Source organism: Pempheris klunzingeri, chromosome 24 (assembly GCF_042242105.1).
Source record: "Pempheris klunzingeri isolate RE-2024b chromosome 24, fPemKlu1.hap1, whole genome shotgun sequence".
Classification (NCBI taxonomy): Eukaryota; Metazoa; Chordata; class Actinopteri; order Acropomatiformes; family Pempheridae; genus Pempheris; species Pempheris klunzingeri.
Window position 1 is genome coordinate 14,063,294 of NC_092035.1, and position 20,897 is coordinate 14,084,190.

The window sequence follows — 20,897 nt, forward strand, 5'->3', positions numbered from 1 at the left end:
TGCAAAACCATCGAGGTGTAAAAGCAAGACTACACTGGTCAGTCAAAATATGAGCCCCTAGACAGAAACATTTCCCCTCAGCTCATATTTGTGTTTGTTCGAATGTTTGCATGGATTTCATGTTTTCTATACCATGTAAATATTTTGCTCTTAATACTAATTCCATTGGGAGTATTAGACTAGCTCTGTGTGAAGGGTGCACTTGACTGTTCTGACATCCATAATCCCTGAAAGTGTGTGCTGTACCAACTGTGAGGGAATGCAGATTTGGCAACACGAGGGAATCTCCAGAGAAGCACACAGAGGTTTTAGTCTAGTAGTGCTGAGGTACTATATCCCCAAAAGAGCCATGAAAATACCAGTAAGGTATTCATTCTGTAACTGCAGCCGTAAGTGATGTCTTTCTTAAATTAGGGTCCAAATGATATTATCAATGATTGCCAATGATGAAAGTAGTTAGTGTGATACTACAGTATGCATGTTTGGTAGCACCACAGGAACATGAGACTCATCTTTGCTGCTCTTGTATGAAGACCACACTAACCATAAGCTTTCACTTCCTTTGGCCAATCACTGAAAAGCACTATTCTTAAGGCACTACGTTGCATCCCATGTCAAATCGTCTTTGAACATGTTGCTATGCTACAGCCAAAAATAGCTATTGGTATCCACCAAACAACAACAACAACAAATGTTTTGGACTGCGTCATGTTGCAAGCCTGCTGTAATCCTCTGCATCTCCGCTCGTGGAAAACGAAAGCGTGACTACGTTTGAACTTGCACGTGGTCGGTGCGACTCACTGGTGTTTCAAATTGGGCTGACTTTAAGAAATTAACCATCATTAAGAAAAACCATCCTATTCTTACACCGCATGTGCAGTTCCAGGGCGTTGCAACATGCAAATCGAAGGTACTATGGATTATGTGCCGCCTACATGGCACACTGTAATGCTCCGTAAAGCTCATTAACATATGAAAAAGTTAAAAAACATTATTAGACTAACAAATATAGATTACTGAGCAACTTCGAGCCACACACACACCCACACACACAATTCCTCTGATATTCTCTGGTTACAATGTCCTCTCTTTGCTTTGACTTGATCTCATTACAGCAGCATACAGTAGGTTGGTTGTGATGATGGTACACCAACTTCATATTATCAGGAAGCTTATTATTGCAACACTGACTGCTTTGTCATATTAATGAGAATAAAAATGTTGCAATATGAAAGGATCTTGTTTTAAGAAGAAAAATGTTTTGCTGTATCCAGTGTGCTGGAGGATTTATTTACTTCAGTTGTGTGTGCAAAATGTTTGTATTTTTGTAATTTCATCTCATCTCTTGTAAAATCATCTGGCAGGAGAAGATATTAGAGGATTATCTCTTTTTCATCTTACAATGTCTTACAATACAGTCCATCCGTTACCTATACCACTTATCAGCCAGGGTGACGGGGGAGCTGGAGCCACATGACAAGAGTGAAATATACAATACAATGCTGTCTTAAATCACAGTGCAAAAGCACATGTGGATGCCTACTTCCTCTGAAAATATAGGGTGGGTCAGATGATGTTTTCCTATAGGAATATGACATATATCATATTACATTGACTACATGATCCGTCCATATTACAATTACAACTATGATAATCAACAGGAACTCCAATAAAACACTATAAAATTAGACTGATGTCAGAGACTGTGTTTCTCTCTCTTTATCACCCTCACATACTCATTTTTCTTTCTCTACGTCCATGTGAAGACACTCTGTTCTCTTCTCTACATCTCTCCCTTGTCCCCTCTTACCAAGTCACAGATTGGTTCTTAGTTTGGATTTTGAACTTTCAAAGTGTGTGTGTGAGAGAGAGAGAGAGAGAGAGAAAGAGAGTTTGTTTTATACCCTCAAAGCATGTCTAGCGTTGCCAATCCATACATCACAGTACAGGGCAAGCAGCTCTCTGTGTGAGCATAATGGTGCATGCAAGTGTGTGCATGTGGTTAGTAGTCTGACACATTCACAGTGTGATGGAGGTTCTCTCCCTTTATAGTACCAGTCTCTCCCTAGCTCCACACATCACACACACACACACACACACACACACATACATACACACTCCCTCAAAGCAATGGTTCACGTCGAGTCTTTGAGAGTTGTTTTGAATGTAGTCAGTCTATCTCACGGACTTAGTTCCATCCCAAATACAGCTTCCTGCATAGACCTCCCTCTGCTGGATTCTGTTGGAAGACAAAACAAAAGGCTCTGCAGCCATAAAGCGGCAACCCTTCCAACAGTTGTAGAGATATCACAGTCCCCACTAACCAAATGACCAACTCACAAATGCAAATGTGGCTAATAACTTTTGTTGGCAGCAAGTCTCGTAGTCTCAAGTCTCCACGTAGTGCTTTTAAAGCAAACCATAGTTTTCTTTAGTCCATCTCACACAACATACACTTTCACAGGTCTTACTGGAGAGTCTGCACATTATTCAACCAACATGTTTCAGTACAGCACAGTCATCAGTCTATACCACCGAATGGCTGAGTTAATTAAACAATCAGAACTGGACACCTGACTCTGAACACCTGTCCCCCACATGAATAACAATCATGTCTCTTTAAATTTGAAACAGCAAAGTCCGTGGCCGTATTATCTGGCCACAGTTTCTTGTTAAGAATGAGCTCATTGGTCTGTAGGAGCACCAACCCAATGACTTTTTTGTCCTCAGTGAAGAGTTGGCTGTTTGGCACCTCCAGAAGCCACATCATATCATAACTGACTTGACCTCAATCCAAAACACGCTGATTATCAGACATGTTTCTAAAGACCAGAAGAACATAAAAAAGTGGCCCAGTGGTGACATGCAGCCATTGTAAAAGTAAAGCACCCATTACACTGGCAACCCCCACACAGATGACAGTTTTGCTCACATAATAATAACAGCTGTCCGTCCCGCTCCTCAACAGATGTTGGCTGTGATGCAATTTCGTTGCCAATTGAAATGAGGGCTAGAAGAAAGGATTTGTGTATTGTTCAGGCGGAGGATAAACGACATGGGAGCCAAAATTCTCCACCCTTCAGATCAGCCGTTCTCATTACATCTCCTGTGCTAGCAGCTGAAACCTCATCACATTAGGTTAGGGTAATAATGACGACGATATTTAAAAAGCCACTGTTAAACATCGCACTGTTCGGTCCCTTCATCCACTACAGCCATAGCAGGATAGACTTAATGCTAGATGGTGAAGTGTTGCTTTGAGTTTAACATCAATACTACCGAGATCTAATGGGGCAGAATGAGATGACTTTTGCTGCATTATTTCCTCCGCTGAATTCCATGTGTCACATCAGATATTGGCTCAGACTCCGGAGGAGCTGACATTATCTACATTTCAGCAGCACAATTCTGGGTCCTGATGTGTGTGTCCTGTTTTCTGTCTCCGTGAGAGCATATTCCTGTTTGTCTGTCACTATATGTTATTGAGCACTGTCTAATGTTCTGCCATATCTAGATTAGGAACTTTAAATGTAGTAACATGCTTTACAGCAGCACAAGTAGGATGGTTTCAGACATCATGCTACAATTCATCAAAATATGGAAATAATATAGAAAGAGTGTAATGTATAATGGATACTGTAAAATCTCAGCTTAGGTGGTAATTAAATACTGACTAATAACAACATGTCCAAAACAAGCTTGAATGAAAAATGTTGCATACAATGTAAATTTACATAGCGCTAACTGTATCTGTACAGTCACAGAATTACATCAGGCACTCTGAGAAAAGAAGTACTACCCTAATCGTTTCCGGTCTGGGTATCATTGCATAATCCGTAATTCAATTGTAATTTCAAGTATAATTTAAAATGTTTTTGGAGTCAAAAAACGAAAAACCAACCCAGAAACGGTCGTTTTTTTGGTCTTGGTAATTCTTTTTATCCTCATTCCTTTTTGATTGAAGAATGAAAAATAGCAGATAAACAGAGATAAAGTCTCCGTAAAGTCAAATAAAGAACAATTTAAGAATTTAGTTGTTGTTCAGTTGTTACGATTTCCAAAGATATAAATTCTGATTCTTTATCGGAAGAACAGTCTTTTTAAATGAATGATGGGAAGATGAATAATAAAATATGAGCGGTGTCGCCACAATCAGTTCGAACACTACCGGACTCGTCGTCCTCTCTAGCCTTGAACAAGTTGGTATGAATCCTCATCTGCCTCTAATCAAAACCTTCTATCGCCCCTCTGTATCCAACCTTTTCTTCCAACTTTACATTCCTCTGTGCCCATTTTGATGCCAGCTCGCAGGGAACGCAACAGCTGGGGCTGACACATCCACATCCAGATACAGAGCCGCGCTGCAGACACGACATGGCAACTGCATCCTCAAAAACTAGGCCACTGCAAGGTGGAAATGGAGTGGAGGATGATGTCAGAAAATGGAGAAGCTGGAGTCCGAAAATGTTTTGCCAAACGTGGTGGAAGATTAATTATGAGCTTCAGCTCTGAACCATCACAATCAAGTGACAGCTTGGAAACAGAAGACAGAAAAGATCCAACCAACTTTGAATGTTCTAAGGGCACTTTTCTGTCAGAAAAGGGGCTCTGAGAAGTGATGGCTTTTGTTCCTGTGACAACATATCATCACTGACTGCAGCTGTTTGAACAATCAGCCCTTTTGCTTTTTACTATATATTTTTGTTCATTTGTGTTTTCACAATGAACACCAAATGGAGGTTACTTGCCCTTGTGTTTTGAATGGATGAGCTTAATATTAGTGATGTCTCAGTTCAATCTGACAGCTGTAGAGCAAGGAGGATGTGGGTAACTACTGTTACAGCCTGATTCCAGCCTATTTTAGGCTCATCAAGAGAATATATCATAAAGGTCCAGATGGAAAGACAGGGCAAGAACAACCTTCCCATTTCTCTCCATTTTTGTGGACTCAGGGTGATGAGTCCCGCCCCATGTAATGTATGATTGGTTGTCTGAAAGGGACCAACAGTGATGACACCAATGCCTCTCTGAAAAGTTTTGAGATTTTCGCTCGGTACGACTCTAAAAAAAAAAGCCACCTCGAGAAAAAAGCACTCACCTCTTCAGGAACTCGAATTCGATGTATTATCACCCCAACAATAAGCCTGAGGGGGTTATCATGTGTCATACCCCATGTGCGAGTGTGCCTGTACCTGTCTGTCAGTTTTGAACCAGAGCATCTGCAGATTGGATCCATACTAACAGGAAATATTGCTGCCCCTTCACATTAAAAGCATTGCAATGGCAGCCACAGGAAATACCGTTTCAGGAAAGAAAATGCTCCCTTTACTTTTACTTTTAATCACCACAAGACGCAACGTTAGGAGAAGAAACAGATGCAGTGAAGCATTTTTTTAGTTTTATGAAAACTAATTTTTGCTATGGTTGCAGTTAGAGATCAGATCTCCCTCAGCCATATGAAAAGTCAATAGCCTTTTCATGGATGGCATCCTCAAACCAATCTTCTCTAAATTATATCCATTCATGAAACAGACTGCAGCAGTGCAGAGTGAGTGGGGGAGGGATGGTACAGCCATATGGGTGTGCTGCTAAAAAGCATTCCCAGTGGAGCTCCGGAAGTAGAGAAAAAGGTTCCGCACAAGAAAAAAGTGAAAAATAGGAAATATGGCGCTGAGTGAGTTGGCCAGACTTTAGCCTGTAGAGGCCATGGCTGCCATTGCTCTACTGACAGAGACTAACTGCCTCCCTCCACCTCTTGTCCTTGCAGCTTGCAGCTCTGTCCACTCAATGCGCAGAGACAAAATTGTCATCCATTACACAAGTCATCACATTTCTATTATGCATTATTCTGTAATTCAATTCAATGTCCCAGGCCACATTTCACCAGAACACGGTTCTTTAATCTGTGGAGTCACTAAAAGAAGCTGGAAGCTGATAATAATGATAATGTGCATCCGTGTCAACGAAAAGAAGTTACAGGAAGTTGATGTAGTTGGGGAAATTGACTAAAAAACATACCCAACAACAGGCTACTGAATAGAATGCAAATGTAACAGAGTCTGGAACAAGCTCATGAGTTAAAAAGAAGTTGTATGTAAAACCCAATGAAGAACAAGGAAATGCAGAGTATTTGTTGGGTCAAACTCCAGTTGAAAGAGTCAAAAAACAGAAGACAGATAGGAATAGAGGAATAGAGAACTGCCTGAGATGGAAATTGTAATTGCAGGTGCATCACAATTAGACTGTAGTGGTACCTGGAACCTTCTTGCTGTGAGGCAACAATGCATTCTATAAGTTTATCAAATACGTTTTATGTACAATGTTTATCTGAGAGGTAACTGGTAACTACATCTTTCAGATAGTAGGAAGTACAGTGTTTCCCTCAGATATATAGTGGAGCAGAGGGATTCAAACCCACTCTCACTCCCACAATGCTTCATTGGTCTGATCTTACTAGCATAATACTTAAGATTATCGTACCCTGCATAATCAGTTTCTTAGTGTATATGTCTTTTCTTGCTGCTTGTAAAATGGCTGCAGTGAAGTAATTTGGTTTATAATTTATAAAATAAGTGAAGACTTGATCCATTAAAAGGACCCAATTACAGTAAACACTACAAGCTTAACTATTTAATACATTTCTGGCAGAATACAATTCTGTTTTTAACTGAAATATTCACATTTGAAGTCCCATACTACGTACAAAAAATATAAATCAGTATATCAGCACTCAACAGGTTGTCCAGAGTTACACCTGTAGATAAGCACATAAGTAAATGCATGATATGTCGAAGCCACGAAAGAGATGAGCCATGAAACACAAAAGTGCACTTAGTAGATTGCAGATCTCTGCTTGGAATGAGCACATCTTCATATTTAAATACTCAACACAGTCCACCATATTGGTCTGCCACCAACCGAGGGCCGTTTGTGTTCTCATGTTTAAGTGGCAGCTTGAATCTGGTGGAGCAAATGCAAAAATTGGAAGACGAAGAAGACGAGAAATAAGCGCTTGCTGGTGCTGGCTACGCATTTAGTGTTGTGAGGAGTTTGAAAAGTGGAGAATCACACTTCACTTCACAGCTTAAAAACCCCTTTAGAGCAGAGTTACTGCTCACTGCGCTAAGTCAGATGCGTGAGCACACCGACAGGTCGGCCGTCCAATCATTTCATTTGGTGCAAACTAAACGATTGAACACTTTTACTGCAGTGGTGTGCCAGCTGCAGATACTGGATGAACTGTGTCATTGATTGCTGTTATGAGAAGTTCAACAAACTCAAATGCCTCTATAATAAATTGCATTCCCTGACTTTAAGCACACAAGATTAGCTGCAGACAGGCAGATACACGAATGCAAGCACGCACATGATCCCCTGCAGGTATACGTCGTTTGAAGACTTTAGAATTTAGGATGGCATAACACAATGACACATGGGGACGGAGCTGAGTGATATCATTTTCACATCATTGTGGTCCAAATTTCTTTTTTTTTATTTCTTAATTTAGCATCAGGACATAAATACATACAGTATGTGTTGGAGCCAAAAAGCATGAACTAAGAAAATTAATTTGTATTTATATTTTGAACTGTTTTTTGGATCATTCATTGTTAGTTATATATATATATATATTTTGATTGTTAATAATTTGAAATATCATATTTAGAGAAATGTTACGTTGCACTCCTCCCTCCTCCTCCTGCATCATAATCAGGTGACAGAAGACAGCTGGGGGATTCTTTTGTGTCTGAAGGAGAGAGATTTATGACCACAGGTCGTAGAATTTAAGTTGTTCTTTTGAGTATTTAACATGAGAATTTGATTTTGATGGAAAAGTCAACCACTGGGAAATTTTTGTTACCCGCAATTTTCAATAAACGTACGACGAGGAACGGATTCCAAGGATCTCTGCGAGTGCTTTATGTTTGTACCGTGAGTCCAATCTCTACCTAACCTTCAGCAACCCATGTGGAAAAGTTGCCCCCACAGTATGTGTATATTATTCTCATCATCAGACACTTAACTATAGGTTTTCCTAAAAGAAGCGAATATCAAACTCAACATGTTCATTACAGCGAAATGCTGTAAAATAATGCTGTGAAATATTATTTCCACTTTGGCATTTCTTTTATTTTTCTCGCAGCACAAACGCGACATTTTAATCTACTATTTAAACGGGTCAGAACCTGCAGTGGCAAATGAGAGGTATGAAACGGCTTTTTAAAGTAGCAGAATTTTCTTTTCCCACTTTGTTTCGTTATGTGATGTGTCAGCTAACAGCATTCACTGAATATGAAATATATTTTACACTCTGTAGAATAGCAAACTGTAAAAGTCACAACTCGAGATACAGTATGACAAGTTTAAATGAAAGTAGGCTGCAGTCTAAGTGTAAATGCAGGAAACTTTGAAACCACCAATTATATTGTACCTATTTTATCTTTTATGACACATTTTCCAACATAAATCCACGTCAGGCTCATACCTTTAACCGTGTGTGAACTGTTATAATGTCCTGTCTAATTAATCATCTCTACCATTTGCTATTACTAAGTCAAACATCTCTAGACACGAGGTGAAAGTATTCATCCTGCAGCTGCAATTATAATATTTTTTGACTCAAACACAGCTTAACCACGTCGTGTGATCTGCTCCTTCAGCTACTTTAAGAACAAATCACGTGGCAGTAAATCTGAGGAATTGTTTGCCAGGAAATCTTCGAATCTTAAATTGCTTTGGAGGTTTCAAACTGGCGCTTAACAACCGTCTCAGAGGTTATGTATAGTAAGATATTACGTCTGTAAACACGGTGCCTTTCCTTTTCTTAGTCTTAGTTGTGAAATGAGACCACAAAGGGACCACAATGGAAAATAACCCTCAGGGCTTTTTTGTGTTATCCTGACTTTTTTTCTTTTATGTTAACACTCTTTGCCGCAGCAGAACTGGTGTTCTCCTTAAAATGAAATTGTCTGATAAATCAAGCACATTGTTATCCATATAAGTCCAGCCATATACTATCATTTGACCTAGTTTTGTTACAAAATCTTTAATTGGAAGGTCGAGAAGTGTCACAGGCTGCACATTGATAACCAGTGATCTCCATCACATCTGCACAGCAGTGTTTCAAGTGCTTCCTTGTAAGCATGCTGAGCACATGTAATATTTCGCTGCTGACCTCCCTCAAGCTATAGCAAGAGCTGAGAGAACAAACTCATGGTGGTCCTTGAGCAGTTAGCACGACTTAGCACGGTCGATGCAAGTATGCATGCATCCACTAGAGATGACCAACAGATACACTCTACTCAGTGCAGACCACTGGAACAGAATCAAACAGAGCCCACCAAACTCTCTGTGTTTATCTTCAAACATTTGTCATTTTACCTGTAAAAAGGTTGTTTTTTTTTAATCTCAAGTGTACTTCACCACATTTCAAGTCTCATCTGTAACAGATTAAGAACAAAAATCACATGAAAAAGTCCTGTATGAGAATGGAATAGAATACATCAGCATCTGCAGCAGAGAGGCTACTGGAGGTGTCTGCGGCTGTAAGGAGGGCTTAGCTCCAGAGAGCTCCACATTCACAGGACAGAAACTCTGCACTCAGCTGACGCTGTGGAACAGATACATATTGACTGTGTGCATTCACTGTCATTAAAATCAAAGGACGACGGCATTATGCGGTACAGTGAGCGTTGATGTGTCCGGATGCAGGGCAGGTATTTATTCCCTGCAACGAGGCGTCCGGTGGATCACAACTGTAAACAGAGGCAACACTTTGCGTTGAAGCCGTTGAATTCGCTCTGTGATTTTTACAGTGACCTTTCAAAGCTCACAGGAGTGACGGTTCGATACTGAGCGACAGATGGAAAGAACAGATTCACATTTTCGGGAACTAAAACTTGTGGAGTTAAATGAGAATTTAATGTCAACAGTTAAATGAGAAGATTGATGACACTCTCGTGGATATAAGCCAGCAGTCTGTTAGTTAAGCTTAGCATCAAGACTACAACTAGAAATCAAAATCAGAATCAGAATTCCTTTAATACTCCCCAGGGGGAAAGTGCTTTTTGTTACACACAGCTCCAAAAGAATAAGAAACCACTTCAATCTCAAAGTAAAAATATAAAGATGTAAAAATATGTATTAAAAATTCTTACACGGAGGTAAATTATTGCACCAGATGAGTCCAGAGTCTCATCAGTATGACATAAATAAGGCTCTGTCTGAAAGTCACAGTATCCACCTTCCAGCTACTCTGAAGCTCACAAATGAACATGTTAGATTAAAAGATTAACATGTTGTTTATTTGAACCTAAGTATAAAAATTATAATTTGTGGTTTTACAAAGGCTTATATTGGTGGACTATTTATTGTTCAGGGGCAGTGACTTCCTGGAGTCTTCATTGGATCCCTGGCATGATGATGAGACATCAAAAAACTATTTTTAACACCTGTGGTAATTGGTTTTAATCATATTTGGGTGGCTGTTCCGACACTGTGTGAGCCTGTGGGAATGGTTAGTCTCTGACCAATGAACCCTGTCATCAGTATATGAACGGTGTCTGAATGGCTGGATGTGAATGTAGGGCTACAGCACTTTGAGCGACTGAAAAGACTAGAGAGGTGCCTTTAAAATGTCTGTCTCACTACCAAAAATCTATTCAGACTGAACTGAATCATTTTTGACCAAACTTTGTTGAATGTTTGCCCTGGAAGAGGCTCTGACTGACACTGAGCCAGCACTGCAGCCTCATACAAATTACACAAGCAGCTGTGAACAACCTATAAATCAACATCAGCCATGAACAAAACATGTTCTTCATATGGATTATCCATTCATAAACACTATATCCTATTTAAAGTGACGAAAGGCTGTAGCCTGTTCCAGCATCTATCAGGCACCCCCCCCCCACACACACACACACAAGTTTACAATCTTTAGAGCTGTCCGACAGTGAGAGGCCTTTATATAACTCAAACTAGACATTTGCTCCAACTAGTATGGCAGATTTCCAATGGGATTTCTGCACTGAACTTTTCAGAAATTAAAAAAAAACATATGAGAAAATGAGCGGTACGGAAGTACGGAACAAAGACTTACAGCACTAACCTATTTAATTTGACTGGAAAATCTCGAATGAACGTGCGATTTATTCTATTCGGGAGGTTATAATTAGCAAATTATACAAATACATTGAATCTTTCTAATAAGTGGCTCACATTACTTGAAAATATTCATCTATAAAATTATGCACGTATAATAGTTAGTTGTAAGTTTCATCATAATATTTGTAGATGTGTGTTTTTATAGGGTTTTTTTTTTTTTTTTACAATAATAAGACTCATAGAGTAGCTGGATGCTCCACTCACACATTTTTCTTCATACACTACATGCGTGCCATCATGCGCACCCTCCCACATCCAAAAGTCTTTATCCACACATACATGTGCACACACACAAACAAACACGCCTCCCCACCACAGGGAGCTGTTCGCTGCTGGAGCGAGGATGTAAATAGGATGGAATTAGGAGAGCAGGAGGAAGACGGGAGACATAATAGGTGAAGAGAGAGGCGAGGAGAACAGAAGAGCTGCTGATGGAGGGGAGGAGACAGGGGAAGAATCAGAGAAAATGGAGAAAAGGGGGAATGTTACATCAACCCCCTGATGTTTTATCTAGAACTCAGACCTGTCAATCATTCTATCATACTGAGCGCGGCGCTTTTCCTTCTGGGAAAAAAAAAGTCTTTTTTTAAATCATGTATTAACTCATTAACACAACATTGCTGTTGTGTACACGCCGTTTCAAAAATAGTCTGTGGAAGCATTACTGGTCAGGAATGACAAATCTAACCCCCTGCACACCGTGACACCGTCAATACAAGAGCCAATCAATGCAACCTCGTACACATGGTTTTAATTGTTGTCACACTGAGGTTTCACAGAGGTCTTCTTTAGTTTTGAGGTGATTATTTCTGTGGACTGCGCTACATTGTCTAGTGCCTGCGTGTGGTATGTCTGTATATTTTGCTTCTCAGTACAATATTTGTTAAGAGTTTTACAAAAGATTTTACTCAAACCTTCATGCAGTCTAATACTAAGAGCTGAGTGATCACTGATACAACAGCCGGAACAAAAAATAAATATGATAAGTCAATAGGTGTTTTATGACAGATGAACACTTAGTGTCCTCTAATGGTTTATAAACTACATGTCTCACATTCCTCTTCCCCTCCTCTTAGTTCTGTGACACACACACACACACACACACACACACACAACAGAACGCCAGTCAACTGTTCAGAAGCAGATTTGCAGTGTCCACATCTCAACACATATAATTCCATGTACAGTCATATGTTGTACAGTCACTTGAGCTCCACGTCTCTCTTTCTCTCTCCTTTATCACTTTTATACTCCAAGACATGAAAAGAGGAGGGAAAAGACAAGAAGTGGAAAAGAAGATGTGAAAATAATGATGGAGGAAAGCAGGACAGGAGAAGAGGAGGAGTTTGATTCAGGCTTTTTAATCTCTAAAAACCTAATTCTTTCGCTCTGTGTTTGTTATCTCCTCCTTCACCACCTACTGTCGTCCTACGCCCCTTTCTCCTCTTTTTTCTCTCTCCTCTACCCTGAGGAAAAGCTGCTGCTCTCATTCTTTGGATTTGGATTTTTAACAACAACACAACCTTCCACCATTTCGATATGCTGAGCGTGGAGCGTGTTCATTATAGACCATGTGAGCATTAAATGACCACTTACCTGCAAATCCAAAAGCACTTCAATCAATGCCAATCAATTATTAGTTAGAAGGGTCTGAAAATATCAACGTCAGTAACAATAAAGAATCTCTTATTTAATCATTTACTATAAATACCACAATATTGTGCCTCTTTTCATCCTGGCTGGCTGTGAAAATCATCTCCACCTTATTTGGTTCACAATGTTCTTTTTAGGATAAAATGATTTTTTTTTTTTGCTTCAACTTGTTTTAGAAGTCCAGACATTTTTTTTCTTCATTTATCAATATTTACTTATGCATCTATTTATGAATTCACTTTTTCTTTGCATTTTCTCTTCTTTTTTCTTTTTTTTTTTTTTACATCATTCTTCACTTTACCATAATGCATCACCGTGCTTCAATTTGCAGAGAAGAATAACCAGGTTATGATCCAACTCACTTTATCCATCTTTTTAGGATGGAATACATTTACAATGATGAGACGCTCTTCCAACACACACTGGAGGCTATCCGGTGTGTGTGTGACGAAATGTACATGACAGCTTTAGGTGAGAAAAAGCCTAAATGACTAAATGGCTTTATTTGCTTTCAGGTGGCTGATCCACGGGGGGTGGGGGTGCGGGGGGGTCATAATAAACCGAGCGTCCTTTGTTTAGCATGGACTGAATGTCTCCAACAACCTGTGCGCGTGTTTTTCCACTCACCATTGAAGTTCCAGAGGGGCTGAAGCCCCCCAACTCCGTTACTGTCGTTACTCATGTTGCATGGCGGAGCCCCACCAGCTGCCAATATCAAATCTCTCTTGCGTAATTGTCCGCGTCCTCTCCTCTCCGCGCTCCCTGCTCCAAGTTTCCCAGCGGCTGTGGCGCAAAAATTGGTCCGTAGTCCGCCTGTAATTCTCTAGTTCTGGTCTCAGAGGTTACCCTGTGTAGTTCTTCTTCCTTCTGTTGGGGGTTTCTGTCTGCGCTATGATATTAACCAGTTTGAGTGGTGCAGGTTTCCTCTCTGGGGGGTGAAGGGGGTGGGTAGCTGCTGTATCATTCAGCCGGATAATAAAAAGGAGTCTATGACAGAAACCACACACACATGCAGCAACTAATCACTTCTGCTTCATAATTACTCATCGATTGTCCCGAAAATAAAAAAATGTGGCTCAGCTTCTGTGGCACGGTTTCACGCGCGTCAGAGAGAGCGCTCCTTCATTCAGAGCGAGAGAGAGAGCGAGAGAGAGAGCGAGGGAGAGAGAGAGAGAGAGAGAGAGACAGAGAGAGATGTGATGTAATTTCCCTAAGCCAGTTCTTAATGAGTGGATCACTGTTTCAGCTGTTTAACATGTATTTCTTCACACTAGTTCATCACTAACATGAATTCATTCCTCTCAGCAGTGAGGAGATTAATATATATATATATATACTAATATATATATAATATTTTGTAGTTGTCACAGAAAGTAAAAAAGGTCAACATACTTTCACAAAATTCTGTGCAATTTTCATTGCAGCTCTCTCTACTACGCCTGCAACACATTATTAGTTCCCTCTAACCCTGACCCAAATGAAATGGTCCAAGAAGCATACATCAGTATCACTGCAATCCCTGCCCCCCCTGGCCTCACATACAATAAGACTAAAGGAACTGTAGTGGAGAGGTGGGCAGGAACAACAGGGTATTTCAATTTGGCCATGGTCAAACATCAAGAGCAGGGGGGGCCAAACTTTTTTCACTGAGGGCCACATACAGAAAAACATACAAAGGGCTGGGCCACTCACTAGAAGTGAGCTGTATTGCTAACTTTAATCCACTAGAGATGAATCAATCAAATGTAGGTAAATTCTGCTTGATACCTGAATATGATTCAAGAAAAAAACAGCCTTTCCATTAGTGGGCTTCAGCATCAGAGAGGGAAGCTTGAAATAGTCTGTGCTAGAGCCCTGGTGCTCAAATCAACAGCCTTACCTCCACTTTCTTGCCCCTCGGCGGACACCGTAGAGGCCCTTCCTTTGCGCTCGCCTGTCCCAGCTGGAGCTCCATCCGTCGTACCTCCACACAGCTCGTCCCATTTAAGTCCCATCATGCCAACTGCATCTGGCACAGCTTCAGAAACATCCTCACCCGTCGTGGTGCTCTTTAGACTGCTAACATCAAGCAGCTCCTCTGTAATGCAGAAGTGATCTTCATTAGTTATTAGCTGTGCTCTCATATCGCACACCGCGTCTCAAACTTTCTGCACTCACTTGCTCTCTTACGTTTCCTTAATTCTGCCACGTTGGGTCACCTGTAGCAAATTTCTTCTTCATTTCTCATTTTTTAGAGAAGCTGCCTCGTTACTCCACCTAGTGGTGAGACTAAGAAGTACAACATAGTCCAGCGCAAGCTCCATGTGTGGGCCGCATTCCAATACATTTTTAGAATTTCCTGCGGGCCAATGAAAAATGGACCACGGGCCGCAGTTGGCCCGCAGGCCGTAGTTTGGACACCCCTGATCAAGAACATGAATCTGTCAGAGGGCAATGAATGATAACCTTCATCCCCTCAGTGTTTAGTTTTAGTTTCTTCCTGTGTTTAAGTCAGTGATCCTCATGATTTTTCAGAGCTACAGCAGGACAAAGTCAGTAGCAACGCTGTCTCTACCACCAAACACCAAAAGCCTCCCTAACCATGAAGCTAATCTGCCTACTAATAAGAAATTATTTGACATTTGCGCTGAGTTCTAGGCTCCAACCTAGCATTTAACAAACCCCTTACTTGCCAGCCCTTGACAACTGTGCAATTTCATATACAGCTACATGTTTCTGTGCTGATTTCTTTTTTTGTCAATAAAAAAAATTTTAGTCCCAAAAGTGGCCAGCAGTTTGTTGTTGCAAGCCCATATCACATCTTGTACAAGTGTTTTCAAAAGGAAAATCACTGCTCAACTTCAAAAATCTTGCAACTCTTGCATTTTACTTTCCAAAGAAAGCATGATTAGAAGCCTGGCCTAACAGCGGATATCGAAGGGGTTTCCATAAAGTTGAACGTCCCTGACAACCGGATTACAATTCTCCCCCTCAGTTCTTCCAGGACGTCAAACCCTCTGTGTCTGAGGTGCTGCTGCACAGGGATTATGAATGATTAGGATGGTCCGTGTCTGGTCTGACACGGACTCACCTCCGCACATTTTCTTCACAAACACTTGAAAATCCATTAGTTTCATGAAATTCACAATTCCAGGCATTGTAATGTTGTGCATGATCATACTGCTGCTGTTTGAGCTGAGATTTGATTGGTTGCTACAAAAGACATCCTGAGCAGAACCTAATGGTCTCTGTTTGGGCCAATTCAGATACATCTTCTGTAGAGATGCGTTTCTGTGGTTTGTAGTAATGAAGAGAGGATACCAAGATTCATTCAAGAAGTTTATGTAGGTTCACGAGCTTGGAGTCCAACGTCACATGCATAGATGAGACTAAAGAATACAGGGGAAAGCGACCACATATATAAGATTCTACAAGCAATATCTGGTTTCAGGTACATGAGGGGATGCCCCAATATGGACCTGATCTTTCCTTAGACCAACCAGTTGTCCAGACAAAGTGGAGTCGGGAGAGTAGAATGCTGACTTGAGAGTAACATATATACCATTTATGGCACAAGTTCCTACAGCATCATGTTACATGAGAAAAACCTTCTAACATCTTCTAAGTCAGACAAAATCTGATCTGAGTTTTGGTCCTCTGCTGCAGCAGCACACTCACCATGCTGCCATTGCCTAGCAACTCGCAACAACAACCTATGTGCATCACTATGGTCTGCTGTAGGATCCACTGAGCAGTATCTACTACCTTGTTGGGATAGTCCAAGGTCCACCACCGGTTGGCATTTGTGGTGCCAGATGGCCAACTGAGATCATTGTAGGACTGTCCAGACACGTCCCATATGGTTTTCCATTGTAGGATTTCCACATGGACATGTGGGCTCCATTAACATGGTCCTGCCATACATTCCTCCATTTTGTTCCGATTCCGATCCTATTCCGATCATCCAAGGTTTTATAGTAAGACAGTTCACCTCTGAGGTAGTCATCCCGAAAACCATTACAGTTCTCTCCCACTCATCTAAATTGGTAATCATTAATGAACCGTCCCAACTCGGAAACCTGCCTTTAGATGAGCAAAGTTGTTCTCTCTGTGTGCAAATTGGTGTGATATTAAGAGTCTTTGAAACTTTATATCAATCCTGTGTTCACTATATGGTTTTACAAAGACTTGGGAGTGGTTACTGATCACCATAAGTGATCATATTAGTGCATCATTAATACTAATTACTGGTATCTTGGGGAAAAAAGTAATTATGAGCTCAAACCACATTCCTGTTAGTAGGCAGAGATAGAATTATCGCCTATCATCCATTGAGCCTACATCTCTACCTGCCTACATTATGTCACTTCATCACACTGAATGTCATTGCATAACAAACAACCTTGCCTCAAGGCTTACATTTATTTATTTCTGTTCAACTGTTAGTCATTTCTGTTCCACACTCCCTCTCGTTCAGCCTCGCGCTCCCAAACTGCGCTGAAACATTGCCATTTACACAGACACACGGAAAGTAGACTTTGTGTACTGTTACGGTCACTTCAAAGCTCAGCGTTAATTAATCCAATTAGGAGAGGAGGAGGACTAAGTGCAGAGCAACAGAAAAGCGGGTGAGGTGGGAGAAGAGGCTTTCACATCTGTTCATATACATTAATACCCCAATAATAATGCATGTCAGACATAGACCAGCTCCATATAGAGGCCTAAGTGCTGCTACCCTGTGGAATATATGACCTGTAGTATTGTTGGAGGGCCCCCCATCTTATACACCTGCCATTCAATGCAGATTGAGTAGGCTGCATTTTTGATATTTCAAGTATATTTTGCTGATAATACTAAAGTAGTTTTACTTAAGTAGGATTTTAAATGTCTGATTTTTACACGTAAGGAAGTATTCTCACATTGTTATACTGGTACTGACACTCACCTCTGCACAGAAACAATATACAGTTGCACCTAAAATTATTTAACTTCCATTGCAAATTAGGTGTTTTGGCAAAGTGTACAAACTTTCAGCTGTGTTCAATGAGCAACTCAACCAAAAACAACTGAAAAATCCCTTCTTGACAAGCATCTTCGGCACCTAGTAGAGCACCCTTTTGCTGTTATGACCTGCTGCTAATGTGATGCACAGCCAGACGCCAGGTTCTGACATAGTTCCTGAGAAATCTCAGCCCATTCCTCATGGGCAATAGCCTCTCTGACTCTCTAACTCTTGGGTTTGCGTGCTGCAACTTTGAATCCCATCAGAGATTTTCTATGGGATTCAAGTAAGGAGACTGTGACGGCCACTCTAGTATCTTCCAGGACTTTCTCTGAAGCCTTGGTGGACTTTGAGGTATGCTTGGGATCATTGTGCTGTTGGAAGGTCCAATGATGCACGAGCTTCAGCTTCCTCACAGACAGCATGACGTTTTCTCCAAGGATTTCCTGATACTTGATTGAATATTTCTTGCCTTCCAAACGCAGCAGGCTTCCAGTGCTCCTGCCTACAGTGAAGCATGGCTTCACTGTGGGCAGGTTGTTCTTTTCAGCGTCTGCCTCATTCTTCCTCCTCCAAACATAACGCTGATCCACAGACCTGAAAAGTTCCAGTTTTGTTTCATCGCTCCACAGAACAGAATCCAGACACTTCTGGGGCTTATTTATATGGTTTCCGGCATATTGGAGCTGACTTGTCTTCTGCTTTTGGGTCAGTAGCTATGAACGTGTTTGGGCATGGAGGCCTTCAGCGTTTAGTATGTACCTTACTGTAGAAACTGAAACCTCAGTACCTGCTGCCACCAAGTCTTACTGCAGGTCTGTTGCAGTCACTCAAGGGTTTTTGTCCTCCTGCCTCCTCAGAAATCTGATGGCAGCCTTTGATAGCTTCCTCTTTCTGCCACATCCAGGAAGTGTAGCCAGTGTTCCTTTAGCTTTAAAATTACGAACTATGTTTCCAACAGCATCTTTTTGTATCCTTATCCTTGTTTGTGGAAGGTAATGATCTCCTCACTTAACTTTTTGGACAATTCTCTTGACTTACCCTTATTTCTAACATGCAATCAAACGTTGCTGTGAACAAACCCCTACTCAGTCCGGGTATTTGATGTGTTCTATCTCAAGCACCCGTGATGCAACTAATGAGGCCCTTGATTAGTTGCATCAGGTGTGCTTGAGACACCACCTGATTTGCAAATGAGGGCTCTTATGAGGGATTCTATTCAGGGGGTGGAATCATTTTGTAGCATCAGTTGTGTTGAGCTATTTCAACTGTTCTTTTCCGAGCTGCCAGTTGAACACAGCTGAAAGTTTGTATATTTTGCCAATACACCTAATTTGCAATGGGGGTTGAATGATTTTAGGTGCAACTGTATAATTAACATCACTGCGATCCTCACTGGTAGTGACGTTAGTTAAATCCTGGACTGATGCAGAAAAAGGAGACTACAAATTTAAAGCATTTTATTTATAATAGAGTAAAAAATATGACTGAAAAAAGATAATAATTGTAATTTAATTCTCCATAAAAATTAAAACAACACAAGTGATGCTGATGAGCATCAGCATTACTCCTAAAGCAGTTGAATACAGTGTGCTGCTGTGCTGCTAGAAATCATTATTTTATAATTATGATGTTGTCTGGCAATATCTCATGATTGTAGGTTAATGACAAAAGTTGTGTGATTAGCTGTTTAAAACAAGTGACCACAAATATAGTTACATCTTTACTGCTGCATCGCCCCCTGTGTGAGTGACTATGCATCCTCCAGAAAAAAAACACTGGTTTAACCTGTCAAGCCCCCTCCTGGTCTCTGTGGTCACCTTTACTGTTTGAATGCAGCTGGGAACGCAACAGAAGAAAAGGAAGGAATATCAAATATCATCCCCAAGCTGAGGTGATCAAATCATATTTCATATTCTTGAAATGATCCAAGCATGTATCAGCAAAAATACAGATGAATGACAACAGCTGTGCTCTAATAAATATCTGAAACCTGAAACAGATTCTGGTTACTTCTCCATCACAGCCCCTGCATGATGTGAAATACATAAAGAGAATGCACAAGCGTTGATACTACTTTGGGAGTCCTGCACAAACACACAGTTATGATTAAGGAGGGCATTTGCGACTCCTGGTGGCAGAAAAGAGCATATTGGATTTTATGAGGCTGGGAGGGCACTGCATGATTGCCATGGCAACCCTGTGGGGGAGCTGCTTTTAAGTGCTACTGTGAGGACTCTGAAGGGTTATCAACTGCTTTACCGCGCAGCTGTGGGGAGAAGGTAGAACTTATTTGGACAACACTTGTTATGATCACTTCTTTTTGACCATAACCCAGCTTTTACATATAGGAAGATAGAGGATAACTGATTAGATTTGATACAGTGAGATAGGTGGTGATCAAGGGTTGTTAGAACTATTGTTTTTAAAAGTTATGTTCTCCTCTTCATAAAGCTAAAATGCTAAAATGATTAAAAAGAAAAGCAAACCTTCACCACAGTGCGTTCAAGTACGTCTAATGCTTCAGTTGATTATATCAGTTTATCACCACCCCTCTGCCGGTCTATGATGGGTTTATACATTTGAATCACCCATGAGTACAGTCTGCTAGTCTAGTTCAGCCTTTAAAGTTATTATTATATTATATTATTATTTTATATTACTTAGCCATAGCCATTACTTGACTGATTAAGTGTACACCTCCAAACTCATATTTATCATACAAATATTACATGTTATATATATATTTTATCTGGTTTTATTGGTCATAATGGGTCTATTATATTATCATCTCAAGTATCTATCCTGTATTATCTGCTATGAATGGAGCCTTTTAATCCTGTTGTGCTCGGTACTCTGGGGCACCAATAAATGTTGGAGTTTGCACCATTTCTGGGGCGATTTGGCTATTGGAGATAATCAATAACTATTAAAGATAATTGCTAATTATTATTTGGCACTATTTTTATTGATTAGTGGTACTTAATGTAAAGTCCACCTCGACAAACGAGGAAGAAGATGATTCAGTCTTCTAAAATACTAAACTATCAGTTTGGTATCATGATTATTAGGCCTGTGACTGGACTCTCAGAGGTCC

General features: G+C 40.6%; 1 protein-coding gene across 1 annotated transcript in view; it reads right to left on the bottom strand.

Moving 5' to 3' along the window:
- Window positions 1-13,501, bottom strand: part of chrm4a (cholinergic receptor, muscarinic 4a) — a 39,007-nt gene extending 25,506 nt beyond the window's left edge. The window contains exon 1 of the mRNA XM_070855693.1: window positions 13,447-13,501. Within this exon, the coding sequence (XP_070711794.1) occupies window positions 13,447-13,501 (55 nt within the window). The remainder of the gene's footprint in view (window positions 1-13,446) is intronic.
- Window positions 13,502-20,897: the final 7,396 nt, after the last annotated feature.